We start from the raw sequence: 26,990 nt of genomic DNA, 5'->3' as shown, positions 1-26,990 counted from the left end.
TGAATAGATAAATTGTGTTATTTATCTTTTTATTTCTCATTCGGATTAATTTGTGTGGATTTAATGGATTTTGTTTCATTTGTAAAAGGTAAGCCATGCTTGTTTTTATCGAACAATGGTTTATTTCTACCATGCTGGGTGTTTTCAGGCGCGAACGACCACGTGCAAAACGTGCTCTTCTAATACATTGCTAGAACGTGCAAAGCATGTTCTTCTAATGTGTTACGAGATCGTGCAAAGCGTGTTCTTCTATTGACAGATTGTTTATCATTTGCCATTGTGTGCAATAATGATTTTAACGTTCCGTATGACAATCTAATTGATCGTCATTTTATTTTTCATCTGTTTTGAATTAAACTTTTGTTTAATTTATGATCTACGGCAGTATTATTATAATTTTCATTATGGTCAAATAATGATTTTATGTGCCGTATGATAATCTGGTCTGTGACCAGTTTATGGTTGAATATGCTTTGCTCTTGTTTTTCATATATTCGACTACATGATGGTCGCAGAAACAAGAGTGGATAAATACCCGGTGACTTCGCAGATCATGGATGATAGTTGCAGTATCAGTCACCGGGTATCGGGCACGATCGCGACCGTACTATGCTAAGTCTCTTAGACAGTCGGTCAACATCAGACCATATGGCGACACCCGTCAGCCGGTCTTTGCCCGATGGCATTGGTCAAGGACATCGACCAATGCCGGACCATTTGGCATCCGCCATACGGTCATTATCCGGTGACAACACTGGTCATGATATGACCGGTACGTCACCGGGGACGTTGATCACGGACCATTGATCGACGTCTGACCGGCCGGTCCGGTCACCGGTCATGTCACCGGTCCGGTCCGGTCATTGATCACCGGTCCGGTCACCGGTCATGTCACCGGTCCGGTCCGGTCCGGTCACCGGTCATGTCACCGGTCCGGTCCGGTCACCGGTCCGGTCATTGATCACCGGTCCGGTCCGGTCACCGGTCATGTCACCGGTCCGGTCACCGGTCATGTCACCGGTCCGGTCATTGATCACCGGTCCGGTCCGGTCACCGGTCATGTCACCGGTCCGGTCCGGTCACCGGTCATGTCACCGGTCCGGTCATGTCACCGGTCCGGTCATGTCAACGGTCCGGTCCGGTCACCGGTCCGGTCATTGATCACCGCTCCGGTCACCGGTCAACAGTCATCAGTTAGGCCTGCCACCGATAACACCAGTCACCGGTCAAGAAGAAGAACTCGGTCTTCTTCATTGAATTATTCTCCTATTCTTCGTTGAATACATCGTCTTCATCAAGGATTAGACATCGGACACGCTATTCTTCGTCGAGCAGTTCTCATCGTCGCGGCTCTCGTAAGCGATCACGTCGTCCCTCACGGAGACGTTATTCTAGAAGATCTCGGTCTCATCGCAGCCGATCCACATCTCGGCCGATCCAGATCTCGACATCGCAGGAAACGAGGACGTCGTCAACCTTCACGTAGACATCAGCGGACTGCATTGAGCACCACTGGATATTTATCGAACATACCTCTCCTTCATTGAGCAGTTCTCGGCGTTGATACGCTCGTAAGCGATCATGTCAATGCTCACGGAGCCAATATTGTAGAAGACAATATTTCCAGCGTAGCCGAACAATATTTCGGCATCGAAGTTATATGGATGTCGCCACTTCTTACGTAGGCGTTAATGAACCTACTGGTCATATCGACGTTCTCCATTTTATTCCTTTAGGAATATCATGTCTCCATTCCACGTGTGATGGTTCTTCTTATGGCATCCACACATGTTGCAGTCACCGAGCCGTAGTTGTATACGAACACTAGTTCGTTTAACATTCAGGCTTCGGGATAAGCTGTTCTTTTCTCCACTACGACTACAAGGACACTTATGCCTATTAATACTGATAATCTACCGTTGTTTTCCGGTTAACATTATCAGATGACTTCGTGGATGGTCATTCTTCTGCACCAGATATTTCCATTCTGACGCAGTTATATTATACCGGTCCCGATCACCGGACATCGGTCACCATTCATCGGTCATATCACCGATCACTGATCACCGGTCAGAATAAGTGATGTCTCATCGCCATCGGATTGGATTTTTTTTGGCATGATCTTCTTTTCCGAGCAGTGCTTGACATTGATAACAGACCATATGGATTCCACCATTTTTCGGTCTTTAACTGGTAACGTCACCGGTCATATTATGACTGGTCCGTTCACCGGGCTACAGTTACCGGTCATTGACCGGTCCGGTTCGGTCACCACTTACCAATTACCGGTATTCCACTGTGTTTTCATCGGTCAATTTTTAGTATCACGGGTATCGTCTACATTACATAGTTGTATACCCCTGGCTATGATTGTATTGAATACTATATTTTATGGATTCAACAATCTACATGACTTTTTGTGTTTTTCAATACGGATGTTCTACTGGCGACGGTTACCTAATCATGCTATATCTGTTATTTGTACTTCTATCTCAACCGGCTACATGCAGACTACTGGTCTTGCAGAAAGATCGGCTGAAGTGGGCTCGGAGACTAGCATTGAGGTCGAACATTACTATTTGACCTCTATTAATTTATGTTCGAGACCCGAAGGATGAATTGTTTTAACCGCCTTTACCTGTCGGCTACAGACTTTGCAGTCAGTGTCACGGAACAGTTGGGACACATTAATGACGCTAACAGGATTAGCAAGACGACATTTGTATCGACTTCTGCTTTTCTATTGCTCCTACGGCAGTGCATATTTTCAAGCTACTGGAATCAACAAGAGTTCTGATACATAGGATTGCCTATCAGATTGACCGCATAGCGGCTACAGTCTTGTAGATGGCTTAGGACCTATTGAACTCAGATCTTAGATCCTAGGATCTGGAGGAACCTCATCTTAAAGTTATTCTTCTATTACACTTCTGGCCATAACAGGCCGTCTTCCTATAACTGGTCGTATTTCTTTCGGAATTCGTCCAGGTTAGAAGTCTTGAAGTAAATGGATTAATCAAGTCAGAATTTAAGACTTCCATGCATTCTACCGGCAAGCGTGGACCCGCTTAAGGTTACCCCTAGGGTTTTCACCTTTTTCTGCCATCACACCTCCGATTCCGGAGGTACCACTATCAATCATATTTCCGTACTTCGCAAATCGATGACTTTGCGACCTGTATTATCCAGGATTTTAAAGGCGCCTGTTATTGGTTCAAGAGAGGCTATATTCTGTAGATAGGTCATAAACTTATAAGTGTTAAACACTGTCCTATTCTACCAATTTTCAAGTGTGTTTGGAGTGGGAAAGTTCGGCTTGCCGTGGTTTCTTTGCCCACCCATCCTTGACAAATGGTTCCGGTCACCGGTCGGTATTTACCGGTCCGGTCACCGGTCCTTCTGCTGAGACGTCTTTTCTTACGTCCGTTTCAGCTTTATTTTTAAGATAATTGTATTAATCTCGGGATTATTTAATGACACAGATTTCCATCTTTTTTGTCATTATTTACCACTATTCAGTGGTGTCTAGACTAGAAGATTATCTTGGCAAGAATATAGTTTATTCTACCACAACCTTTCTTACATCTTATACAGATGTGAGCAGATAAGGTTATGGACGATCACATAGAACAACGTATCTTGATTTTCTCAATTATGTGGTATCCTAACGAATATCACCTGCACATCTACATCTTGAAAAGCGAAAATTCTTTTTAGCTGTTTTTCATTTACAACACATTTTCACGATTCCTTTGTGATGGTTTCAACTATCACACATCGGTCGTGGTTTACTTACAGACACGGAGGTGATCATATTATCACTCCTTGTAACTGGAAATCAGGAACTTATTCGTTCTTTGCAAGAACAACAAATTTTCTCTATCGTCTTTCTCATACCAGTTCGTCTCAACGCCCTGTTGGACCTTTTGTCCTGCAGTTCTTTCTTTCGAATTATTTTTCCGTTGGGTTCAATAATGTAATTGCGCATGCGCGGCAGTGAAGTTGCAGACGAGTTGCATGGTGTACATAGTATATCAAAGAATGTTGTTTATCATCAAACGCTAGTTATTAGCGTTATGCGATCGTATATCGCAGTGTATACCGGTATGCTGAACAACGTCAACAATGCAGTTCACAGAAATCGATCCAGCAGGGTGTGCGATTGTTATACATTCGTCCATTGACATAAACTGGAATATCTTGCCTTCTTGGTGAGTTTTTGCAATAACTGAGTTTTTGCCATAATTTCATGAAATATACTTAATGAACCATGGGATTATGGTTCTACGACCTTTTTAGTCTCCTGTACAATTTTTTTCAGGAAACTTCTTCACAGGTCAAATATCATATCTCACTGAGACATATTTTTACTGATCCAAACATGTGCCACTTCATGTCTGGCCATTAATAACTTTTAGTTATCTCTACAGAAGAATGTTTTTCTGTTAGAGTTTCAATCCTTGTTACTTGTGCAAGGATAATTCCATCAGAACTGTATAAAGGTTCTATGGAAATTCATTTTTTACTGGGTAATTGAGAGCATAGTTATTACCTTAATCACTCTGCTAGATACATAGAGGTTTTTCTCATCTTTTTCTTGATGATAAGAAATTTGTTCTTTTCTTCATCAAAGGATAGAGATTATGCTTTCGTATACCTTGTTTTGTGTAAGTCATCGCAACTCTGTGCTGTCTTACCTATTTTGGAACTGATCCAAACTATGGAACGTCAACACTATGTTTTTCGTTCCTTTACCTTCTTAAGCGGTTTTGACTTGTGTAACATGTTGGGATGCTTAATGAGCTCCCTATGAACCTTTTTCATCAGGCTTATTAACAGTTCCAATATAATTTTAAGACGGTTTTCCTTCTTATTATGGCTTTTACCATACGGAGAAGTGAAATTCATGCTTTTTCTGTTGAATACGACCAATTCCAGTTGGATCTATTGTCGTTTTCACTTTGTTGTGTCAGCCAGGATTCCTTGCTTAATATCAAGTCCTCTATATGGCTTCTACCTTCAAGTTTCCAAGTTTTCTTAAACTGGTAGTCATGAAGATATGGATAAACTTCTTTGGGCAATCAGGGCTTTGAAGTTCTATCTCAGCAGTGTTAGTCAGAAGTCCATTCGAGGTTCTCAAAGACACTCTTCATTTCCCCAAAAAAGGGGGGGGGGAGATGTGTCTGCGGCTTCTATTTCTCGGGGTTAGACCTCGACTAAGGAAAGTTAATCTTATCCTATCTAAGGATTCATTCCTTTTTAGGATCTGACCGCATGAATTAAGAGCTCTGTCTGTTTTGTGGGCATATATTAATCACACCCCACTTTTTGACGTGCTCTAAGCTGTTTACTGGAGGAATCCGACCACCTTGTCATCTTTTTATCTTCGTTTTCTGAAGTGCCAACAATACAATTTGTATACGTTTGGGCTTGTTGTGGTTTCACTAACGGTAGTGTCTTCTTTACGACATAGACATATTACTCTGTCTGAGAAGTCATAATTAATAGCGTTTTAACGAAGATTACTTGATATCATTAGCTGATAACCCTGTTTATGGGTTCTACTGTGTTGGGAAAATATATACGAACCTTCCCACCGCAGCTGCAAAATCAGCATACGATAACAGGTCAGTATTTATGACATTAAAACAAATTTTTTAAATAAAATTCATTTTAATTATTAAATACTTACCTGTTATCGGTAAGTCCCACCTCCCACCCCGCTATTCGATTAATATTTTTGTATATATATTGAAAGAATATTGAGGGTTGGTTACCGATTTTTGGCTAGGTTGCATTGCACTATGTTTAACCTGGCCTGTATTATGGTATTGAGGTGGCGGATTCCCAGTTAAAATTCCGGATGGGTTATTTCCCCTTGGAAAGTATAAGCATACGATAACAGGTAAGTATTTAATAATTAAAATGAATTTTATTTAAAAAATTTGTATTTCTGACAAACACATTTTTTGTTAGTCTTAAAATTAGGTGGCTGACAGAAATCATACATGATAAATCAAAGTGTAAGAAATGTCCAGCAGGCTGTCCTGGGACAGCTCTTATTATGGCCCCTGCCTCTGACTCAAGTAGGGCAGTTGTCAGTTACTGTCATATGTGTATGAAGTACTTGTAAATCAGTTCACCCATGAAGTGTGAGTGGTATAATGACTCCCATGTAAGGACTAAAATACCGCTTAAAAATGACGAAAATTCAAGCCAATAACACCAATAACTTAAATTTGGGATTGAGTATTCTTTTGGAGGGAAGATAATGCATCTTATTTTGGAAAAACTCGGCTTACAGCGTGTGGGTATAGTGCCATTTCAGATAAGCCTGTGAAGTTCGAACTGGCTAATCAGGGACGACACTTTCCAACTATACTTGATTTTTATGCCCCCGGATCGAAAGATCGGGGGTATATTGTTTTTGGCCTGTCCGTCTGTCTGTCATTCATTCATTCATTCATTGTGTGTGTCCCAAAACTTTAACCTTGGTTAAAGTTTGATAACTTTTGCAATATTGAAGATAGCAACTTCATATTTGGCATGCATGTGTATCTCACAGAGCTGCACATTTTGAGTGGTGAAAAGTCAAGGTCAAGGTCATCCTTCAAGGTCAAATGTCAATTATCGTATTTTACTTTCCTAAATCTTAAACCTTCATTAAAGTTAGGTCATAACTTTTTGAATATTGAAGATAGCAACTTGATATTTGGCATGCATGTGTATCTCATGGAGCTGCACATTTTGAGTGGTGAAAGGTCAAGATCAAAGTCATCCGTCAAGGTCAAAGGTCAAATTTGTGGCTTCAAAGAGGCGCAATTGGAGGCATTTTGTTCTGACAAACACATCTCTTGTCTTTTAGAGATATTGATTTCTGAACAAAATATTAAATATTATATGAAAGCTGAAAGTGATGTCCCTCATTAGCCCTGCAGACCGCACAGGCTAATCTGTGATGACGCTAGGCATATGCTTTAAAAGCAGTCTGCCCAGAACACCTGATATTTTTATTATGCCCCCAAAGGAGGGCATATAGTGATCGGACCATCCGTCCGCCTGTCCATCCGTCACACTTTGCGTTTAGGTTTCGCGTTTAGATTTCAAAAAATGCTCATAACTTCTATGTCACTTCAGATAGCAACTTGATGTTAGGCATGCATATGTATCTCATGGAGCTGTACATTTTGAGTGGTGAAAGGTCAAGGTCATCCTTCATGTTCAAAGGCCAAAAAAGGGAAGTAATAAGCTTCAAAGGGAGATAATTATTTGTACGTGCCAAATGTTTGAAAAAAAAAAAAAATCAAAGCGGCGCATTGTGTTTCTGACAATCATATCTCTTGTTCAATGGAAAGTTTTACTGCAAGTCATATGCATTGTTTTTATGACAGGGAGTGGTGATGCCACGTTTCCTGCAATGAATGGTCAGTGTTCCCCGCGACCTTTTACTGACCTCACTGTCCGTGTGGACCAGCATGGCCAGGACCAGAGGCAGGTCCAACACAGAGGTACGCTGTATAAATGTATTAAAATGAGCTGTGATCTTGGAAAACGGGCTTCATGCATGTGTTGTCCCAGATTAGCCTGTGGATTCGTAAAAGGCTTATCAGGGCTGACATTTTCCATCTATACTGGATTTTCACTAAATAGAGACTGTCTATACATGCAAAGTAAAAAAAGAGCAGAAAGTGTTGTCCTTAAGCTGCGACTATACTTACTGCACATGCATTAAGCCTTGTATCACCAGAGGGTGTCTCCTTACATGGCTAACAAAGGGAATAACTCAAATAAGTAGAAATCAATGGAGGATATTTATTGGTTTTGTTAGACTTACGATTTTAATGTACAAATAAATAGAGTAGTTAGTATTTACATCACAAGTAAATAGAGCTTTCATTAGGGGATATATTTATTATGCTCCCCCAAAATAAAGCATATATTCGCCGCTTCATCTGTCCGTCCGTGAAAAATTTTTGTCCGGACTATTTCTCAGCAACTAATGACCAGAATTCAATGAAACTTTATGGGAAGCTTCACTACCAAGAGGAGATGTGCATATTATCAGCAGGTTCTGGTCGGATGATTTTTCAGAGTTATGGCCCTTTAAAATTTTCAATTAACTGTACATATAGTGCAATTCTTGTCCGGGTTATTTCTCAGTAACTAATGACTGGAATTCAATGAAACTTTATGGGAAGCTTCACTACGAAGAGGAGATGTGCATATTATCAGCGAGTTCTGGTCTGATGATTTTTCACAGAGTTATAGCCCTTTGAAATTTTCCATTAACTGTACATAAAGTGCAATTCTTATAAATTTTTATCCGGGCTATTTCTCAGCAACTAATGACCTGAATTCAATGAAACTTTTTGGAAGCTTCACTAACAAGAGGAGATGTGCATATTATCAGCAGGTACTGGTCGGATGATTTTTCACAGAGATATTGCCCTTTGAAATTTTCCATTAACTGTACATATAGTGCAATTCTTGTCCGAGCTATTTCTCAGCAACTCATGACCGGAATTCAATGAAACTTTGTGGGAAGCTTCACTACTAAGAGGAGATGTGCATATTATCAGCCGGTTCTGGTCGGATGATTTTTCACAGAGTTATGGCCCATTGAAATTTTCCATTAACTGTACATATAGTGCAATTCTTGTCCGGGCTTTTTCTCAGCAACTAATGACCGGAATTCAATGAAACTTTATGGGAAGCTTCACTACCAAAAGGAGATGTGCATATTATCAGCGGGTTCTGGTCGGATGATTGTTCACAGAGTTATGGCTCTTTGAAATTTACCATCAACTGTACATATAGTGCAATTCTTGTCCGGGCTTTTTCTCAGCAACTAATGACTGGAATTCAATGAAACTTTATAGGAAGCTTCACTACCAATAGGAGATGTGCATAATATCAGCAGGTTCTGGTCGGATGATTTTTCAGAGTTATGGCCCTTTGAAATTTTCCATTAACTGTACATATAGTGCAATTCTTGTCGGGGCTATTTCTCAGCAACTAATGACTGGAATTCAATGAAACTTTATGGGAAGCTTTACTACCAAGAGTAGATGTGTACATTATCAGTGGGTTCTGGTCGGATGATTTTTCAGAGAGTTATGGCCCTTTGAATTTTTCCATTGTACATATAGTGCAATTCTTGTCCGAGCTATTTCTCAGCAACTTATTACGGGAATTCAATAAAACTTTATGGGAAGCTTCACTACCAACAGGAGATGTGCATATTGTCAGCCGGTTATGGTCTGATGATTTTTCACAGAGTTATGGCCCTTTGAAATTTTCTATAAACTGTACATATAGTGAAATTCTTGTCTGGCCTGTTTCTCCCCAACTACTGACTGGAATTCAATGAAGCATTATGGGAAGCTTAACTACCTTCAGGAGATGCGCATGTTATTTGTGGGTTCTGGTTAGATGATTTATTTAGAGAGTTATGGCCCTTTGAAATTTTTAAGTTGCTAAACCATCCATCGTATTATTATGTCCAAAGTTATGCCCCTCAAGACGTTTCCTTTTATCTGAATATAATTATAGTGCAATATTGTGACAAAAAAACACCTTTTTCAGACGTTTTTTTGTTTTTATTGACACAAGCCAATACAAAATATATAATTTATGTGGACCAATAGATTTTATTTTTATTTTATGCCTTTGTTGACATTAAAATAAGGTTTAAAGTGAAATACAATCATATAAAAGTGATCATGCCTTTTCGTATCTGTTGATTCCATCGCCAACCATCTATTTCATTTAGTGTTTTAATTTATAGACAATTTTCAATTCTTTTTGCTGCTTGAAGTATTTATTACCAATTTTGAATACTGCATTTTAAAATAGTGTACTATTTATTTTTTACAGGAAGTGGAAGTGTTCATGGTTCTGGTGTGACCCAGATAGCTTCTCATGCCTCGCCAGCTTCTGTGGGTCGCGGCAGAGCAGCGCCGGGGAGTTACCAGCAAGCATCTGTGAATTCTGCGCCTGCACCTGGTGCTTACCCATCCGATCCCTCCAACAGAGGCAAGTACAATACAAATGAGCCTCTGGGAAAATGGTGCTTAATGCATTTGCATAGACAATGTCATCCAAGATTAGCCTATGCAGTTGTCCACACAGGCTAAGCAGGAACAAAATGCTTGCTTTTAGGGTATATTTTATATAAAGAAATTCTCTTATTATTAGCTCTACTGGCCGAAGGCCTGAAGAGCTTATGTCATGGCGTGGTTCCCGTAGTCTGTGCGTGCGTGTGCGTTAAACTTTTTCTTGTTAACGGGTTTAAGTCCACAGTTTTCATCCGATTCTTTTCAAACTCAGTGCCTTTATATTAATGAGGACTCGAACCCTATTGAAAATGGGTTACATTAAAAAGTCCAGAATTATCACCCCTTGAATTTGAGAAAATTGTGAAATAAGGCTTGTTTACGCAATGAAGTCCACAGTTTTCATCCAATCATTTCCCAACTTGCACAGTGTCTTTATCTTAATGATGAGTCAAACCCTATTGAAAATGAGCAATATCGGAGTTATAAGTCCAGAATGAACTCCCCTTGAATTTGAGAAAAAAATGAAAATTCAGTTTTTTTTATGTGATAAAGTCCATAATTTTCATCCAATTCTTTGTAAACTTGCACAGTGTCTTTGTATCAATGAGGACTCGAACCCTTTTTTAAAAAGAGTAATATCGAAGCAATAAGTCCAGAATGATTTCCCCTTGAAAATGAGAAAATTTTGAAATCCCGCTTGTTTACGCAATTAATTCCACAGTTTTCATCCAATTATTTTCAAATGTGCACAGTATCTTTATGTCAATGAGGACTTGAACCCTATTGAATATGAGCAGTATCGGAGAAATAAGTACACAATATTCTCCCCTTGAATTTGAGAAAATTCTCCTTGTTTGCGGGATTAAGTACACAGTTTCCATCTTATTCTTTCCAAACTTACACAGTGTTTATAGCAGTAGAGCGATTGTTAAAAATAAAGTTTTGCTTCAGAGTGTTGTCCTAAATTAGCCTGTGCGAACTACACAGGTTTATCTGGGAGGACACTTTACGCATATGCATTAAGCCCCATTTTCCTACAGCTTTGATACTCATTAGTGTTTTTTTTCAAATTTGGGGCCTGAAGAGGGACACATTCCCAATATAAAAAGGTATATTTGTCCCAAATGGGATCCAGAAATTCCCAAATGAAGGTTTAAAAATAAAGAAATAAACAAATTAACAAATAAATCTCAATATTCACTTTATCCTCCATCAAGCTCTATAAATGAAACCTTAGTCAATTTATTCACACGCAAAAAAGTGTGAACAACCCTTCAAAATGGAAAATGTGTGTTGTGAAATCTTCAGATTGGGAATTATGGGTCTTTTAATTGCTTAGTTTTTATTTCACAAACCAATAAAAATATTCATTATGCCCCCCTTCGAAGAAGAGGGGGTATATTGCTTTGCTCATGTCGGTCGGTCTGTCGGTCCGTCCACCAGGTGGTTGTCAGACGATAACTCAAGAACGCTTGGGCCTAGGATCATGAAACTTTATAGGTACATTGATCATGACTCGCAGATGACCCCTATTGATTTTGAGGTCACTAGGTCAAAGGTCAAGGTCACAGTGACCTGAAATAGTAAAATGGTTTCCGGATGATAACTCAAGAACGCATATGCCTAGGATCATGAAACTTCATGGGTAGATTGATCATGACTCGCAGATGACCCCTATTGATTTTGAGGTCACTAGGTTAAAGGTCAAGGTCACGGTGACCCGAAATAGTAAAATGGTTTTCGGATGATAACTCAAGAACGCATACGCCTAGGATCATGAAACTTCATAGGTAGATTGATCATGACTTACAGATGACCCCTATTGATTTTGAGGTCACAAGGTCAAAGGTCAAGGTCACGGTGACCCGAAATAGTAAAATGATTTTCGGATGATAACTCAAGAACGCTTTTGCCTAGGATCATGACACTTCTTAGGTACATTGATCGTGACTTGCAGATGACCCCTATTGATTTTCAGGTCACTAGGTCAAAGGTCAAGGTCACAGTGACAAAAATCGTATTCACACAATGGCTGCCACTACATATGGGGGGCATGCATGTTTTACAAACAGCCCTTGTTTACATGATTTTTGGCTGTTAGATTTGGTGCTCATTTTTTAGCTCGACTATTATATATGAAATATATATACACTGTAACTCCAATATAGCGCGGTCAATGGGGTCCAAGCCGCGAAACAGCGTTATAACGGATCCGCGTTATAGGTTTTGAGCTCATTTACTGCAGGGAGCTATAAAAAAAACAGGTATAGAATAGCCTGTAATATAGGTTATGTATATTGCCATGCTGTGTTGACGCAAATACATGCATATAAACCGAATCGAATCGATAACAGTATACATACCGCTTTTCTAATGTGCACATTTATCCCATAATCCAATAAAATTGCAACATCACTTAAAAAATAATAATCTTGAACATTAATGACGATATATGTTTAAGAAATTCGTAAACACAACCTTACGCATATATGCCATTTTCAGAAGTGTTAAGAGTACAGTGCATTATGGGGCAGAGCTTTCATTGGACGAGCGACTTTAAATTTAGATTGAATGCAATACGACTCATGTACAAAAAATTGTTTTATTGCGTCATACGCATGCAAAAAACGTGTTTCCCGGGGACTTTCTGATACCGCGCGAAAATGAAAGTGAAACTCTGTTAACAATTGCCAGTACACTGCGGTCGCATGTAAATAAATCGTCTGCATTATTTATTTTCTTATACACGAACTGAAAGATTAAATGACATAATACTAGAATGATAATGAAATGACAGAAAAAGTTGTTTTATACAGTAGGCAGTATATTTCACAGCCTCTCATTTAATATAGTCAAACTGCAACCATATCAAAGTAAGAATGTTTCAATCGTTTGAATTACTTGAATTGTATAACTATCCCGCTTGCACTTAACTTATGGAAATTATCGCACTGAACCGCTCTGATGAGGAATACATGTAATAAACACTGACACGCGAGTTTTTCACACCTTTATTGACATTACACAACAGATTAACACCAATTAGCTGTAGGTGTTGTTTAACCTCAAGGCGATTATAATCGGTTCAACGGACGGTTGAATAAAGCAATCAACATGACTGTGATTGCCGCCATCTTTGAATTGTCTGAAAATACATGAAGTTGCATAATACGGATTTGAATCAGAAGTCAAATGGAAGGTTGGAGAAAAAATGGGATCCAAGCACCCTCCGCGTTATATTGGATTCAGCGTTATAACGGAGCGCTTTATATTGGAGTTACAGTGTAGTGGAGCTATCCTACTCACCCCGGCGTCGGCATTTCGGTTTCGATGCAAATGTTAAATTTTCCTTACTACCCCAATTATTTTCATTGTCCCTTGACATATTGCTTTCATATTTTGCATACTTGTTTATTAACATGACCCCAACCTATAAACAAGAGCCGACAACTCTATCAAGCATTTTGTCATAACTATGGCCCCTTTTTCACTTAGAATATGCAGCAAATGTTAATGTTTGCGTACTACACCAAATATTTTCAATGTCCCTTGACATATTGCTGTCATATTTTGCATACTTGTTTACCATCATGACCCCAACCTTTAAACAAGAGCATAAAACTGTATCACGCATTTTGACAGAATTATTGTTCCTTTTATACTAAGAATCCCCCCCCCCCAATTTTTTTTTATTTTTCCTTTTTTTATTTTTGAAAGATCGTCTAATAAATGACCACACCCCACATTATACCCCCTTTCGATCTCCCCCCCCCCAAAACATATTTTTTTTTTCCTTTTTTTTTTGTTGAAAGATCGTCTTAATTGAATATGAAAAATTTCCCCATGATGGCTTATGTTATACTGTCAAGCACTCGAATAGTCCAGCGCGCTGTCCTCTGACAGCTCTTGTTTTATTAACTGGTAGATAATGCACTAATGGAATGAAATTAGCGCAGTTTTCCTTCGTTTTGGGAATTTTTCTAATGGCTATATGGAATTTTGTAGTTTGTTCTCAATTGGGAAAGTAGCTTTTACGGGTACTTTATAAAGAAGAAAAAAAATTGCTGGCCTATGATAAGGTTGTTAAACACATCCAGCCAATTGTTATATAATTGTGAAAGTTATTTTTACGGAAAATTCTCATTTCAGGTCGCGGGGCTCCCAGAGGTCGAGGTAGAGGTCGCGGGAGAGAAGGCCCACCCAGGGGACGGGGTCGAGGGCGTGGCTACTGGAATGGCCATGGTTACTATGACAACAACGACTACAGCAGTGGTTACTATGGCAGTGACAGTTACCATGACGACTGGCATTCAGGCGGACACAGGGGAAGGGGATATTACGGGAATCAGGGCAGAGGGAGGGGATATCCTTCAGAGGGGGGCTATGTGGAGGAATTTTATGGTAGCTACCCACATCATCCAGGTCCGAGAATGGTTGGAAGGGGTATGCAGTTTCCGGCTTATGTTCATGCAGCTCCTGCATACTATGGTGAGAAGTGGCTAGCTCATAGTTTAAACCTATTTATTACAGCTCTGTTGCATAGAAATGCCTTAGGCTTATTGTAATGCTATTGAGTCTGTTTGCTGGGTAGATCCAGTACTTGGTGTCTTTGAATGAAATCTGAAAAGATTTTGGACGTGACTTGGGTGTGATTGTTAGCAAGGCTGTTTTTCGGAGAAAACCCATGCAATTGTCATAGCCACCTCGTCCGACGTCCGCCTTAGGCGTCGTGCTAAAACCTTAACATTGGCTCTAAAATCAAAGTGCTTCCACCTACAACTTTGAAACTTCATATGTAGATGCACCTTTATGAGTTCTACACGCCGCACCCGCTTTTGGGTCACTAGGTCAAAGGTTAAGGTCACTGTGACCTCTAATATCAAACTTTAACATAGGCTCTAAAATCAAAGTGCTTCCACCTACAACTTTGAAACTTCATATGTAGTTGCACCTTGATGAGTTCTACATGCCTCACCCATTTTTGGGTCACTAGGTCGAAGGTCAAGGTCACTATGACCTCTAATATAAAACTTTAACAAAAACCTTAACATTGCCTCTTAATGAAAGTGCTTCCACCTACAACTTTGAAACTTCCTATGTAGATGCAACTTGATGAGTTCTACACGCCACACCCATTTTGGGTCACTAGGTCAAAGGTCGAGGTCACTGTGACCTCTATAAAAAAAAAAATTCTGAAGTTTTCACAGCGGAACTTGGCACCCGTTATGCGGTGCTCTTGTTCCTCTTTTAAGCTGGGTTCCTCACTTTGCATGTTAAACTAAATTTACAAAAAGTTATGAACTTTGCTGGATTTCAGAAAAGAAGAAAAAGATAGAAAAGAAGTTTAGTTGAATCCTGTAAGGGGGGTAGCTTGTTTTTCCTGTCCTGAGATGTTTCTTAAATCACACCTGTGAAGTATGGATAGCATTGGTGACCCCCAGGTTGATAGGAGGACACAATATCCAATATGCTATGGCAACCATATGTTAAGTTCTTCAGCCAGATTTAAAAAAAAACTGTCCTGCAGGAACTTTCAACATATTTAAGTTGCAACTTAATTTTATGCTCCCGAAACCCCCTTGCAATTAGCGATTATTATATCCTTTAATAAGACAATTTTTTCAAAGGAAAAAATCCATAAAAGCGCAAAGTGTCGTCTCTGATAAGCCTTTGAAAATTGCACTCGTTGATCTGGGACGACACTTTACGCACATGTATTAAGCTAAACTATTCTCATATTTCAGTTGACCCCAGCTACATGCCTGTACTAGCTGCTCCAAGTTCACACCTGTTGCAACCAGCCTATGCTATGAACCCCGCCCTCAACCCTGGTCTTGTCACCCCTAGCATTCAGTCTGCCAGTCTACTTGGTAAGTACATCAGTATTCAGTCTGCCAGTCCACTGGGTAAGTACATCAGTATTCAGTCTGCCAGTCTACTTGGTAAGTACATCAGTATTCAGTCTGCCAGTCCACTGGGTAAGTACATCAGTATTCAGTCTGCCAGTCCACTGGGTAAGTACATCAGTATTCAGTCTGCCAGTCCACTGGGTAAGTACAGCACACATAGGAGAGGTGAGACATGTCATTAAGGTGATCATTTACGATGCTAATTTGCTGATTACTGTAAAGATCATAATCATTGGTAGTACATTATTAGCTCACCTGAGCACAATGACAGTGTTGAAAAAACATGGCAACCAGGGGGCAGGGCATTTTAAACCAGGTTTTCCAAAGGAAATAGTTGTTATTAGATTGGCGAATGCGGGCGGGTGGGCGGAACAAGCTTGTCCGGGCCATAACTATGTCGTTCATTGTCAGATTTTAAAATCATTTGGCACCTTTGTTCACCATCATTGGACAGTGTGTCGCGCGTAAGAATTACGTCGATATCTCCAAGGTCAAGGTCACACTTTGAGTTCAAAGGTCAAAAATGGCCATAAATGAGCTTGTTCGGGCCATACCTATGTCATTCATTGTCAGATTTTAAAATCATTTGGCACATTTGTTCACCATCATTGGACGATGTGTCACACGAAAGAATTACGTAGATATCTCCAAGGTCAAGGTCGCCACGACTAAAAATTGATTTTGAAACAAGGGGTAACTGTGATATACAATCAGTAGCAATGATCATTTTGAGTTGTAGTTGTCTCCCTTTATCAGACTTTTTATACCCCCACTAAACGAAGTTTAGGGAGGTATATATAGGAGTGAGTTTGTCTGTCGGTCGGTCAGTCGGTCTGTGTCCGCTCTCTAATTCAAGTAGTTTTCATCTGATCTTCACCAAACTTGGTCAGAAGTTGTATCTGGATGATGTCTAGATCAAGTTCGAATATGGGTCATGCCGGGTCAAAAACTAGGTCACTGGGTCACATAGTACGTTTTACACATTCAGCATGGTGTCTGCTCTCTAATTCAAGTAGTTTTCATCCGATCTTCACCACACTTGGTCAGAAGTTGGATCTATATTGACTATATATGGCTAGAGCTGCAACGATTCACCAACAGCTCAATTCGATTTCGATTTGAGACACTCCGATACCGATTTTTTCAATTCAATTCATCTTCAAACCTAGTTTTATCATATATTCACTCTTCTGCCTCAAAATAAATATTTCTGTTCAAAAGTGTTGCATACCTAGATATCTTGGGCATTTGTAGAATTGTGTGTTTGTTTGATATAGTTTGGTTGGTTCAACAGTGTTTTAAAAACTGTTGAAAGTGAGTTAAATTAACATTTGTAAGAAATATTTTGCAAGAAACTGCCAATTGTCTTTCAAACTATGTCAATATTTCAATAAAACACATACAAAGAATAGCAAATTTGGACTCAATTTTAATATAAAAAACTTCTGACTAGAAGATTGTGTTGAATAAACAATAATATAAAATTAAATGAATAATCATAAGAACATCTGGAATCAGTGGAGTGATTGTACTATCACTATTATACTTATATCCAAAACCGCTACAAGCATGTCAACCATTGTGCCGTGACAGCATTACCTGTTACCTGTAGGACAAAGCACATTCTCTAATAAACTTAACAAATTCCCATCAGAAACAGAACTACTTTTCTGGCTGGCGACTTGCGTAGTTGCACTTATGCTTCCTCTTAGTCTTGCTAAATCAACGTTATGTTTGCATCCGTGAAGCACAGTTTACACTTTGTTTTATCGGGAGGGCTACCATCCCAAAACCCAAAATACTGCAACACTTTTGATTTTAGCTTCTTAGGCGCATCTGATAATTTCAATTTGTCAGCCACAACTTGTTCAGCCATTTTGACGCTTTTTCTGAAAGTAGACCGTTACGCACTTATTGATTGGATGACTAAAGTAATAAGCAGCCAATCGCGCGTGTCGTAATTACAGGTAAAGATAAAACCTACACCTGTCCGTATCAAATAGTCAGAATACAGCGAGCTTTACATATCTATGTATATATATGTCTAGATGTTAAAGAATTTAATCGAACTTGGTAGGTTTGGTATCGTTATCGAATCGACGCATTTCGAACCAATTTTCGATGCATCGGATCTAATCGTTGCAGCTCTATATATAGCTATATTAAAACTTGTTAACAATCTAGAAGTCACATTTATAGTCCAATCTTCATGAAACTTGGTCATATTATTTGTCTCAATGATAGCTCAGTTGAGTTTGAAAATGGTTCAGTCAGTTGAAAAATATGGCAGCTAAGGGGCAGATCAGTTTTCCTAATATGGCTAAAGTAAAACCTTATTAACACTGTAGAAGTCACATTTATTGTCAAATCTTCTTGGAACATGGTCAATGTTGACTTTCTTGCACAAGTAACATATTCACATACACATTTACGTTTTTATAACCGACTTTGATAACAATTCACCATATTGTATTTAATTATGCAAAAACTATATCATAATTGATCACTCAATCTATTGAAAAAATACAGTTGTTTTTGGTATCTAGAAGTGTTCTTTCAAAACAGGTTGTAATCAGTCATCAACTATAACATCCAAAGATGCTGATCTCATGATCTCAAAGCTGGACAACAATTAGTGGAAAAATGTACTTCCATTTGCTGATTTTCATTATTAAATTACTGCCCTCATATTACTCATATCCAAAATATAGCTTTATCGCAACAGTTAACAAATGTCTATTTAAAAAAACAACATAAATACACACACACAAAACTTCTTATGACGCATATATGTATATATCTGCCAAAACAACAAACCCTTTCTTTTCACGACCCTTGCTTAATGTTTATACTTCTCGGTTGAACAACAAAGGGCCAACATGGTGCTCTTGTTTGTTAATTTTGATGATTGACAGACTTTATACAAACATATCGGAAAATGACCATTACAAATTCCTCATGTTTTCCCAAAAATCAGAAATCAACAAATTTACATATTTTAAAGTGTCTATTACTCAGTTTCCAAAGTTGTAACCGTAAGTAATAAAATTAATGTAAGAAACAGTATACAGTCAAACATTCTTAGCGGTCACCTGAGAACAATGGTCATTTTCTTTCAGCAGTCAGTCTAGGCTTCCTCTAACAAAAAATCATTATATATTACACCTGAGTATAACAGTCGTCAGGCTATAGCGGCCAACGGTAAGATTATTTTATTCCGAAAGTCAATTTTCACCTGTGTGCAGCGGTCATGTGTCATTTCAAGGTGTGAAAAGTAAACATTCAAATCAATCTGCATTGTTGTCTCTTACCTCTGACATCACAGCGTCTTTTGTATATCTATTTTGCAGATAAAGAATCTCATTGCAGTAACTGACTTTAATATGATAAAGATGGACCACTCTGCGAACACAAAGAATAGGGAGGAAAAGGGGGTTTAATGCATGTGCATAAAGTGTTGTCCCAGATTAGCCTGTGCAAACAGCATCATTATTCTATGATTTTATTCTTTTAATTTGAATGATTATAAAGAGTTATATCAAATTTAGTATTTCCCTAATCAATGGACTTTTCATGTGGAAAAAAAGGCTAATGAATTTATTTTCCCAATTTCATGAAAATGCCGATAAAATTCCCAATTCCAAAGCCATGGGCTTTCTTCCCAAAAAGTGGAGAAAAAAAATCCTGTAAAAGAAAAATTCCATAAAAGCTGAAAGTGTCATCCCTGCAAAGGCTTATCTGGGTTGACCTTTTATGCACATGCTTTAAGCCCTATTGTTGTAGAACGCAACTCAATTGCCCATCTTCCTTCACAGCTCAGAAGGAAATTCCAATACCCCAGCAAGAGTGCTCTGTGTGTAACAAACTGGGCTCGTACCGCTGTAGCCGCTGCAAGACCCCGTACTGTAGTCGGGAATGCCAGCAGCTCGACTGGACGGCCAACAACCACAAGGGGAAATGCGGCAGTGTGCAGAAGTAAGTAGAGTTTATTTACAAGAGTTGTTTCAACATTAGAATAAATGAGTCTTGTTCTAGGAAGAATGATCTTTATGCATATGCCTTAAGTGTTTTCCAAGAATAGCCTGTGCAGTCTTCACAGGCTAACCAGAGAGGATACTTTCCACTTTTATGGTATTTTTTGTTTAAAGGTAGTATCGTTATGGAGAAAATTCAGCTGAGTCAGAAAGTGTTTTCCCAGATTTTGTCTGTGTGGATTACCCATGCTTATCTGGGACAACATTTTATGCACAGGTATTTATGCCAGTTTTCGCCAAACAATGCTCAATTACTTTTATTTGTTTTCAACTTAAGAATAATCAATTCAGAACTTATTTTTACTGAAAAAATATAGATGTAAGGTCTTAAAATATTTGTTGAAAGAAAAAGGAGCAATATCTGACTAAAATAAAGTAATTTGATAACCAAATTTGAAACATTTAATTAATGTATTACAAAGCATTTTATTATGCCCCCCTTCGAAGAATAGGGGGTATATTGTTTTGCACATGTCGGTAGGTCAGTCCGTCCGTCCACCAGGTGGTTTCCAGATGATAACTCAAGAACACTTAGGCCTAGGATCATGAAACTTCATAGGTACATTGTTCATGACTGGCAGATGACTCCTATTGATTTTGAGGTCACTAGGTCAAAGGTCAAGGTCACAGTGACTCAAAATAGTAAAACGGTTTCCGGATGATATTTCAAGAACGCTTACGCCTAGGATCATGAAACTTCATAGGTACATTGATCATGACTCGCAGATGACCCCTATTGATTTTCAGGTCACTAGGTCAAAGGTCAAGGTCACAATGACTTGAAACAGAAAAATGGTTTCCGGATGATAACTCAAGAACGCTTACGCCTAGGATCATGAAACTTCATAGGTACATTGATCATGACTCAAAGATGACCCCTATCGATTTTTAGGTCACTAGATCAAAGGTCAAGGTCACAGTGACTCGAAACAGAAAAATGGTTTCCAGATGATAACTCAAGAATGCTGATGCCTTCATGAAACTTCATAGGTACATTGATCATGACTTGCAAATGACCCCTATTGATGTTCAGGTCAAAGGTCAAGGTCACGGTGACTCGACACAGTAAAATGGTTTCCGGACGATAACTCAAGAAAGCTTATGCCTAGGATCATGAAACTTCATAGGTACATTGATCATGACTGGCAGGGGACCCCTAATAATTCTCAGGTCACTAGGTCAAAGGTCAAGGTCACAGTAACTTGAAACAGTAAAATGGTTTCCTGATGATAACTCAAGAATACGTAGGCCTATGATCATGAAACTTCGTAGGTACATTGATCATGACTGGCAGATGACCCCTATTGATTTTCAAGTCACTAGGTCAAAGGTCAAGTTCACAGTGACAAAAAACATATTCACACAATGGCTGCCACTACAACTGACAGCCCATATGAGGGGCATGAATGTTTTACAAACAGCCCTTGTTTTTTATGTATGTTGATGTCTAAAAGAAAATTTTATTTTCTTCTCTTGTTATTCTGACAATTGTTCTAGAAGTAAATATAAAGTTATACACATATAATTCAGGGCCCTCAATCCATTTTAGGGGAAGCGGGTCGCTACCCATAGCAGGGGGAATTTTCGCAGTGTTTCCCTTTTTGGGGGATTTTTAACTTACTCTCTAATTATTACATTTGTACATGTTTGCACTATATTCATTGCTTATTTCATAATTTAGTATGTTTGACAAGATTAAATTAAAATAGAATTGAGATAAAATAATCATGAGACATCTATCTATAAATAAAAAGTATTTTTTTTATATTTTTTTTTAGGGGTAATTTTTCCCCCAAAAAGGGGAAAAAAGTATTCTTTTCAGGGGGGGGGGGAATGCGGCCAAATTTCGGCCGTGGATTTGACAGATTGAGGGCCCTGTAATTATACACTGTAATTCCAATATAAGACAGCGTTATAAATGCATCTGCGTTATAAGTTCTGAGCATTCATAAATTATTGAAAGGTTATGTTCTCATTCGCCAATCCTACAGTATTGGTAACTGTATACAAACTGCGTTTAATGTGCATATATATATCCCATTATCTTATAATATAATTCATACATCAATTAAAAAAAATCTGACTATTTATGACGATAAAAGTGTTAAAGAATTTCATAAACATAAATATACGCTGCGGCCATTTTTCAGATGTGTAACATGAATAGTGCATAATGGGACAGCGGTTTCATAGGGCACTGTTTAAATTTAATGGTAACAACCAATGGACGAGTGAGTTTAAATGAGATCGAATGCAATGGGATATGAAGCAATGTTTTATTGCGTCATACTTAGTCATGCGAAAAACATGCTTCTCGGGGATTTACTGAAAATTGCGTTACAATGAAAGTGAATTTCTGTAAACAATTACCCTACATTTTTCATCCCTAATTAAAATTATTGTATGCCTGTTACGTTTTCACTTGCATTTTAGCATACAATATTTATAGGTTATTAGACGTTTCACTGTACAATACGTAGATATATTTAGGTGATCACACAGTTTGACGTCATATTGGACGAGCTGTTAGGCGAGTCCAATATGACTTCAAACTGTGTGCGAGTCAAAATATATCACGTATTGTACAGATTAAACGTTTAATAAGCTTTTATAGCTCACCTGATTGCTCTGGTGAGCTTTTGTGACCGGTCTTTGTCCGTCGTCCGTCAGTCCGTCCACATTTGTTCGTAAACACTCTAGAGGCCACATTTATTGTCCCATCTTCATGAAACTTGGTCAGAAGATTTGTCCCAATGATTTCTCGATCGAGTTCGAAACTGGGTCATGATTCAGGGGTTTTTCAGCACTGTCTGCGCCTCCGGGAAACGGAGGCATTCCCAAAACAAACGGACCCGTTCCCAATCGAATTTTGATTGCATTTTTCCCAATTCCAAAAAATAAAATCTTCCAAAATCGTAAAAAGTAAACATAATTTATATCGAAAGAGTGACTTCCCTTCATTCGCGACGTAATAAAGCTTTTAGTGACACAGATTTTTTTGTGTATTTGCCGAATGCATTTACTCTCGGCGATGACGTTGGAACTGTTCCAAATTATACAAGAGTATATAGAGCCGCACAATAAACATTCTATACCATATCTCTAGACGCTTATTTTCAATCATGGCTTCGCACAATAGTAAATATTACATTAAAAAACACAAAAAATAGACTCTAAAGGATGTGTAACGATATCATCAATGTTTTCGAAACGCTCAGAATCTTCCAAAATTACTGCCGTGAGTAACACTGAACAGACAGGCTCGGACGATACGCAGCAAAATGTAACAGCAAAAGAAGTTATGCCAGGGCCGTCAATCACAAAATCGGCAACTGAATGCTCAGAGCCTTGTAAGAAAGTTGTAGTTCAATCGTCATTTAATACATTAAAGTATGAAATGAAATACCCATGGCTCTATTTTAGCTCGGCCAAAAATGTTGCTGTAACTTGTGTTTTGGCAGTGTTTGTTTTGCATGTGTTTATATAAAGAAAATTGTTAAACCACAGACTTATTTAAGCATGATTAATTCTTTTTTTTCCCCAAAATGAGCCGTTTCACGAAACAAAAATTCCCAAAATGGGCAATTTTGTCGATAAAAAATTCCCAATTTGGTCAGACTCCTTTTCCCAAAGTAGGCAGAAAAAACCCTGTGATTGGTCAAAAACTAGGTCACTAGGTCAAAAAGAAAGAAAAACCTTGTAAACACTGTAGAAGTCACATTTCATGCCCAATCTTCATGTCAAAATGTTTGACTTAATGATATGTTGGTTGAGTTCAAAAGTGATTCTGGTCCGTTGAAAAACATGGCCGCCAGTGGGCGGGGCAGTTTCCCTTATTTTGCTATTGAGAAACCTTGTAAACACTCTAGAAGTCACAAGTTTTGCCCAATCATCATGAAAGTTGGTCAAATCATTGGTTTTATTGATATCTCGGACGAGTTCAAAAATGGTCGAGATCGGTTAAAAAAAAAAAGGCCGCCAGTGGGCAGGGCATTTTTCTCTATATGTATATAGTGAAAACATGTGAACACTCTAGAAGTCACATTTTTGGCCCAATTTTCATGAAATTTAGTCAAAATGTTTGCCTTAATGATATGTTGCTTGAGCTCAAAAGTTGCTCAGGTCCGTTGAAAAGCATGGCCGCCAGTGGGCGGGGCAGTTTTCCTTATTGGCTATAGAGAAACCTTGTAAACACTCTAGAAGTCACAATTTTTGCCCAATCATCATGAAAGTTGGTCAAAACATGTTTTATTGATATCTCGGGCGAGATTGAAAATGGTCCAGATCGGTAAAAAAACATGGCCGCCATTGGGCGGGGCATTTTTCTCTATATGTATATAGTGAAAACATGTGAACACTCTAGAAGTCACATTTTTGGCCCAATTTTCATGAAATTTGGTCAGAACATTTGTTTTCTCAATACAAGAGTTGAGTTCGAAAATGGTTCCAATCAGTTGCATAACATGGCTGCCGGGGGGGGGGGCAGTTTTCTTATATTTATATAGTAAAATAAGCTTGTGAACACTCTAGAAGTCACATTATTCGCCCAATCATCATGAAACTTGGCGAAAAGATTTGTTTTATATATCTCAGATGAGTTCGCAAATGGTCCCGATCGGTCAAAAAACATGGCCGCCAGGGGGGGGGGGGGCAGTTTTCCTTATGTGACCAGAGAGAAACCTTGAGATCGAACACTATAGAAGTCACATTTTTTGCCTAATCATTGTGAAACTTAGTCAATAGATTGGTTTGATTGATTTCTCGGACAATTTGAAAAATGGCTCAGATTGGTGAAACATACTTTTTAGCTCACCTGATTGCTCAGGTGAGGTTTTAGGATTGGTCTTTGTCCGCCGTCCGTCTGTCCACATTTGGTTCGTAAACACTCTAGCATTCACATTTCTCAAGCATTCTTTATCAAAGTTGCTGAAAGATCTCAGTCAAGTTTGATAATGAGCAAAATCACATAATAAATGCCATAATTATTGCCCTTAGATTGTCCAAATTTGCATTATATTATACAAAATCATTGTTAACACTCTAGAGGTCACAATTTTGTTTCAGATTTTATGAATCTTGGTCATTTTTATTTTTGTAAGCAAAGTTTGATGTTTGGTTAGGGGGATCAACTCAAAATATAGGTCACCAGGTCAAATCTTACGAAAATGAAAACACTCCATGCGCCAGAGTTTTGGTTCAATAATGATGAAACTTGACCAGGATGTTTGTCTGGACAATATCAAGGTAAAGTTTGACATTTGGTAAAGATTGAATGAACCGACTCCTTTCGGGTGAGTGAACTAGGGCCATCTTTGCCCTCTTGTTTTCCATATCCCTTTCTTCAGCTCTTTGTTATCCCCCCGAAGAAGGGCATATAGTGATCAGACTGTCAGTCCGGCTGTCCGCCCATCTGTCTGTCACACTTTGTGTTTAGGTTTCGAAAAAAGCTAATAACTTCTATGTCGCTTCAGATAGCAATTTCATATTTGGCATGCATGTGTATATGGACAAGGCCTTTCCATACGCACACAAATTTTGACCCCTGTGACCTTGACCTTGGGGTCCGCGTTTAGGTTTTGAAATCTGCATTTAGGTTTCGAAAAAAGCTCGTAACTTCTATCAAGCGTTTATAGGGGCATAAGTCATCCTATGGTGACACCTCTTGTTTCATTTTAATTTTGATTTTAAATGCTTCAATTGCATTTATGCTATTTTCAAGACAAGCTCTCCTGTGAATCGATTATTGTACATTCTGATGCTTTTTCTTGGTAACGGCTTTTATCGTTATAAAACAATTGCTTAGTGCACATGTACTCAACTGTCCAATATGAAAAAATTACAGGCTGTTTGGATCCAATACCGTAATATATTGGACAGTCACGTGGTACATATGAAGAATGCCGATTGGATGAATTAATTGGATATAGAATAATTTAATTTATTTTTTTCTACAAATTACAATGATTTGAACATGTATCGTAAAACTTGTCAAAAATGTAAATGATTAAAAAGAGCAAGAGAACATACATGAAACACAAGATATGTTTACACCTGTATATCACCAAACAATAGATATTCACACTTAAACTGTCAAATTCCCTAGTAATGGTCAGTCTCTTATCAATTAAAATTGAGCCATTATACAATAAGCACATTGGCCGCCACATTTGAATGTCAAGAAAACGCTCTAAACCAAAATGGAAGGTCGGAGAAAAAAACGGGAGCCAAGACCCACCCACGTTATATTGTATTCAGGGTTATAACAGAGCCCGTTATACTAGAGTTACAGTGTATTTAAACTTCTGTGTGTTTTTTTCTTAACAATGCACTTATTTTTGCTTAAAAATTTAATTATTTTGTTTCAGAGAAAATGAAGAAAAAGCCATGGATGCATTTGATGTCAGTTTTGGGGATGAGCTAATTCCAGTAAGTATGGGCTTGTTTTGAAATAAAATAGCCTCATCTTGGCTTAATGCGTGTGCTTAAGTATCATCCCAGATAAGCCTGCACAGTCTGAATATGCTCATCAAGGATGACACTCCACCTCAGCTGTATTGTCTGTAAGAAGAGACTTAATATAAATGGAAAATACCTAAAAAGTCAAAACTGAAGTTCCTTATTAGCATGGGTGGACTGCACAGGCTTATCAGGGACAAAAATGTACGTACATGCAGTAAGCCCTGTGTTCCCAGAGCGCGGCATAAAGGATGTTAATCTGCAGGAGCCCTTTACCACTTGGCACCTACAATTAGTGCTGGACACGTTATCACAGATTAAATGTTCTGTAAATAAAACTACTAGAAGGCAATGTGTGGGCACCTCAGGTGAACATGTTTGTTTATATCCCTGACAAGCGTGTGCTTGACAGACTTTCGCTTAAAGTGGTTAGCTTATAAATTCATTATTGTCAATAAAATAAAAAGAGCTATTGTATTGTAACTTCATACATAGATATCTTATTATGAGAACTTGCCTATGATTCTTGTCAA

At 38.5% G+C, this 26,990-nt stretch overlaps 1 protein-coding gene across 3 annotated transcripts in view; it reads left to right on the top strand.

Annotated features, from left to right (window-relative positions):
• Positions 1–26,990, top strand: part of LOC127858800 (tudor domain-containing 6-like) — a 108,580-nt gene that overhangs the window by 30,858 nt on the left and 50,732 nt on the right. For all 3 annotated transcript variants that reach the window (XM_052396087.1, XM_052396086.1, XM_052396085.1), the window contains exons 9-14: positions 7,392–7,508; positions 9,877–10,035; positions 14,208–14,546; positions 15,803–15,928; positions 19,783–19,942; positions 26,367–26,427. In XM_052396087.1, the coding sequence (XP_052252047.1) occupies positions 7,392–7,508; positions 9,877–10,035; positions 14,208–14,546; positions 15,803–15,928; positions 19,783–19,942; positions 26,367–26,427 (962 nt within the window). The remainder of the gene's footprint in view (positions 1–7,391; positions 7,509–9,876; positions 10,036–14,207; positions 14,547–15,802; positions 15,929–19,782; positions 19,943–26,366; positions 26,428–26,990) is intronic.

The sequence above is a fragment of the Dreissena polymorpha genome, chromosome 14 (genome assembly GCF_020536995.1).
Source record: "Dreissena polymorpha isolate Duluth1 chromosome 14, UMN_Dpol_1.0, whole genome shotgun sequence".
Classification (NCBI taxonomy): domain Eukaryota; kingdom Metazoa; phylum Mollusca; class Bivalvia; order Myida; family Dreissenidae; genus Dreissena; species Dreissena polymorpha.
Note: the sequence above shows the minus strand (reverse complement) of the source record. Positions and strands in the feature narration are given on the sequence as shown.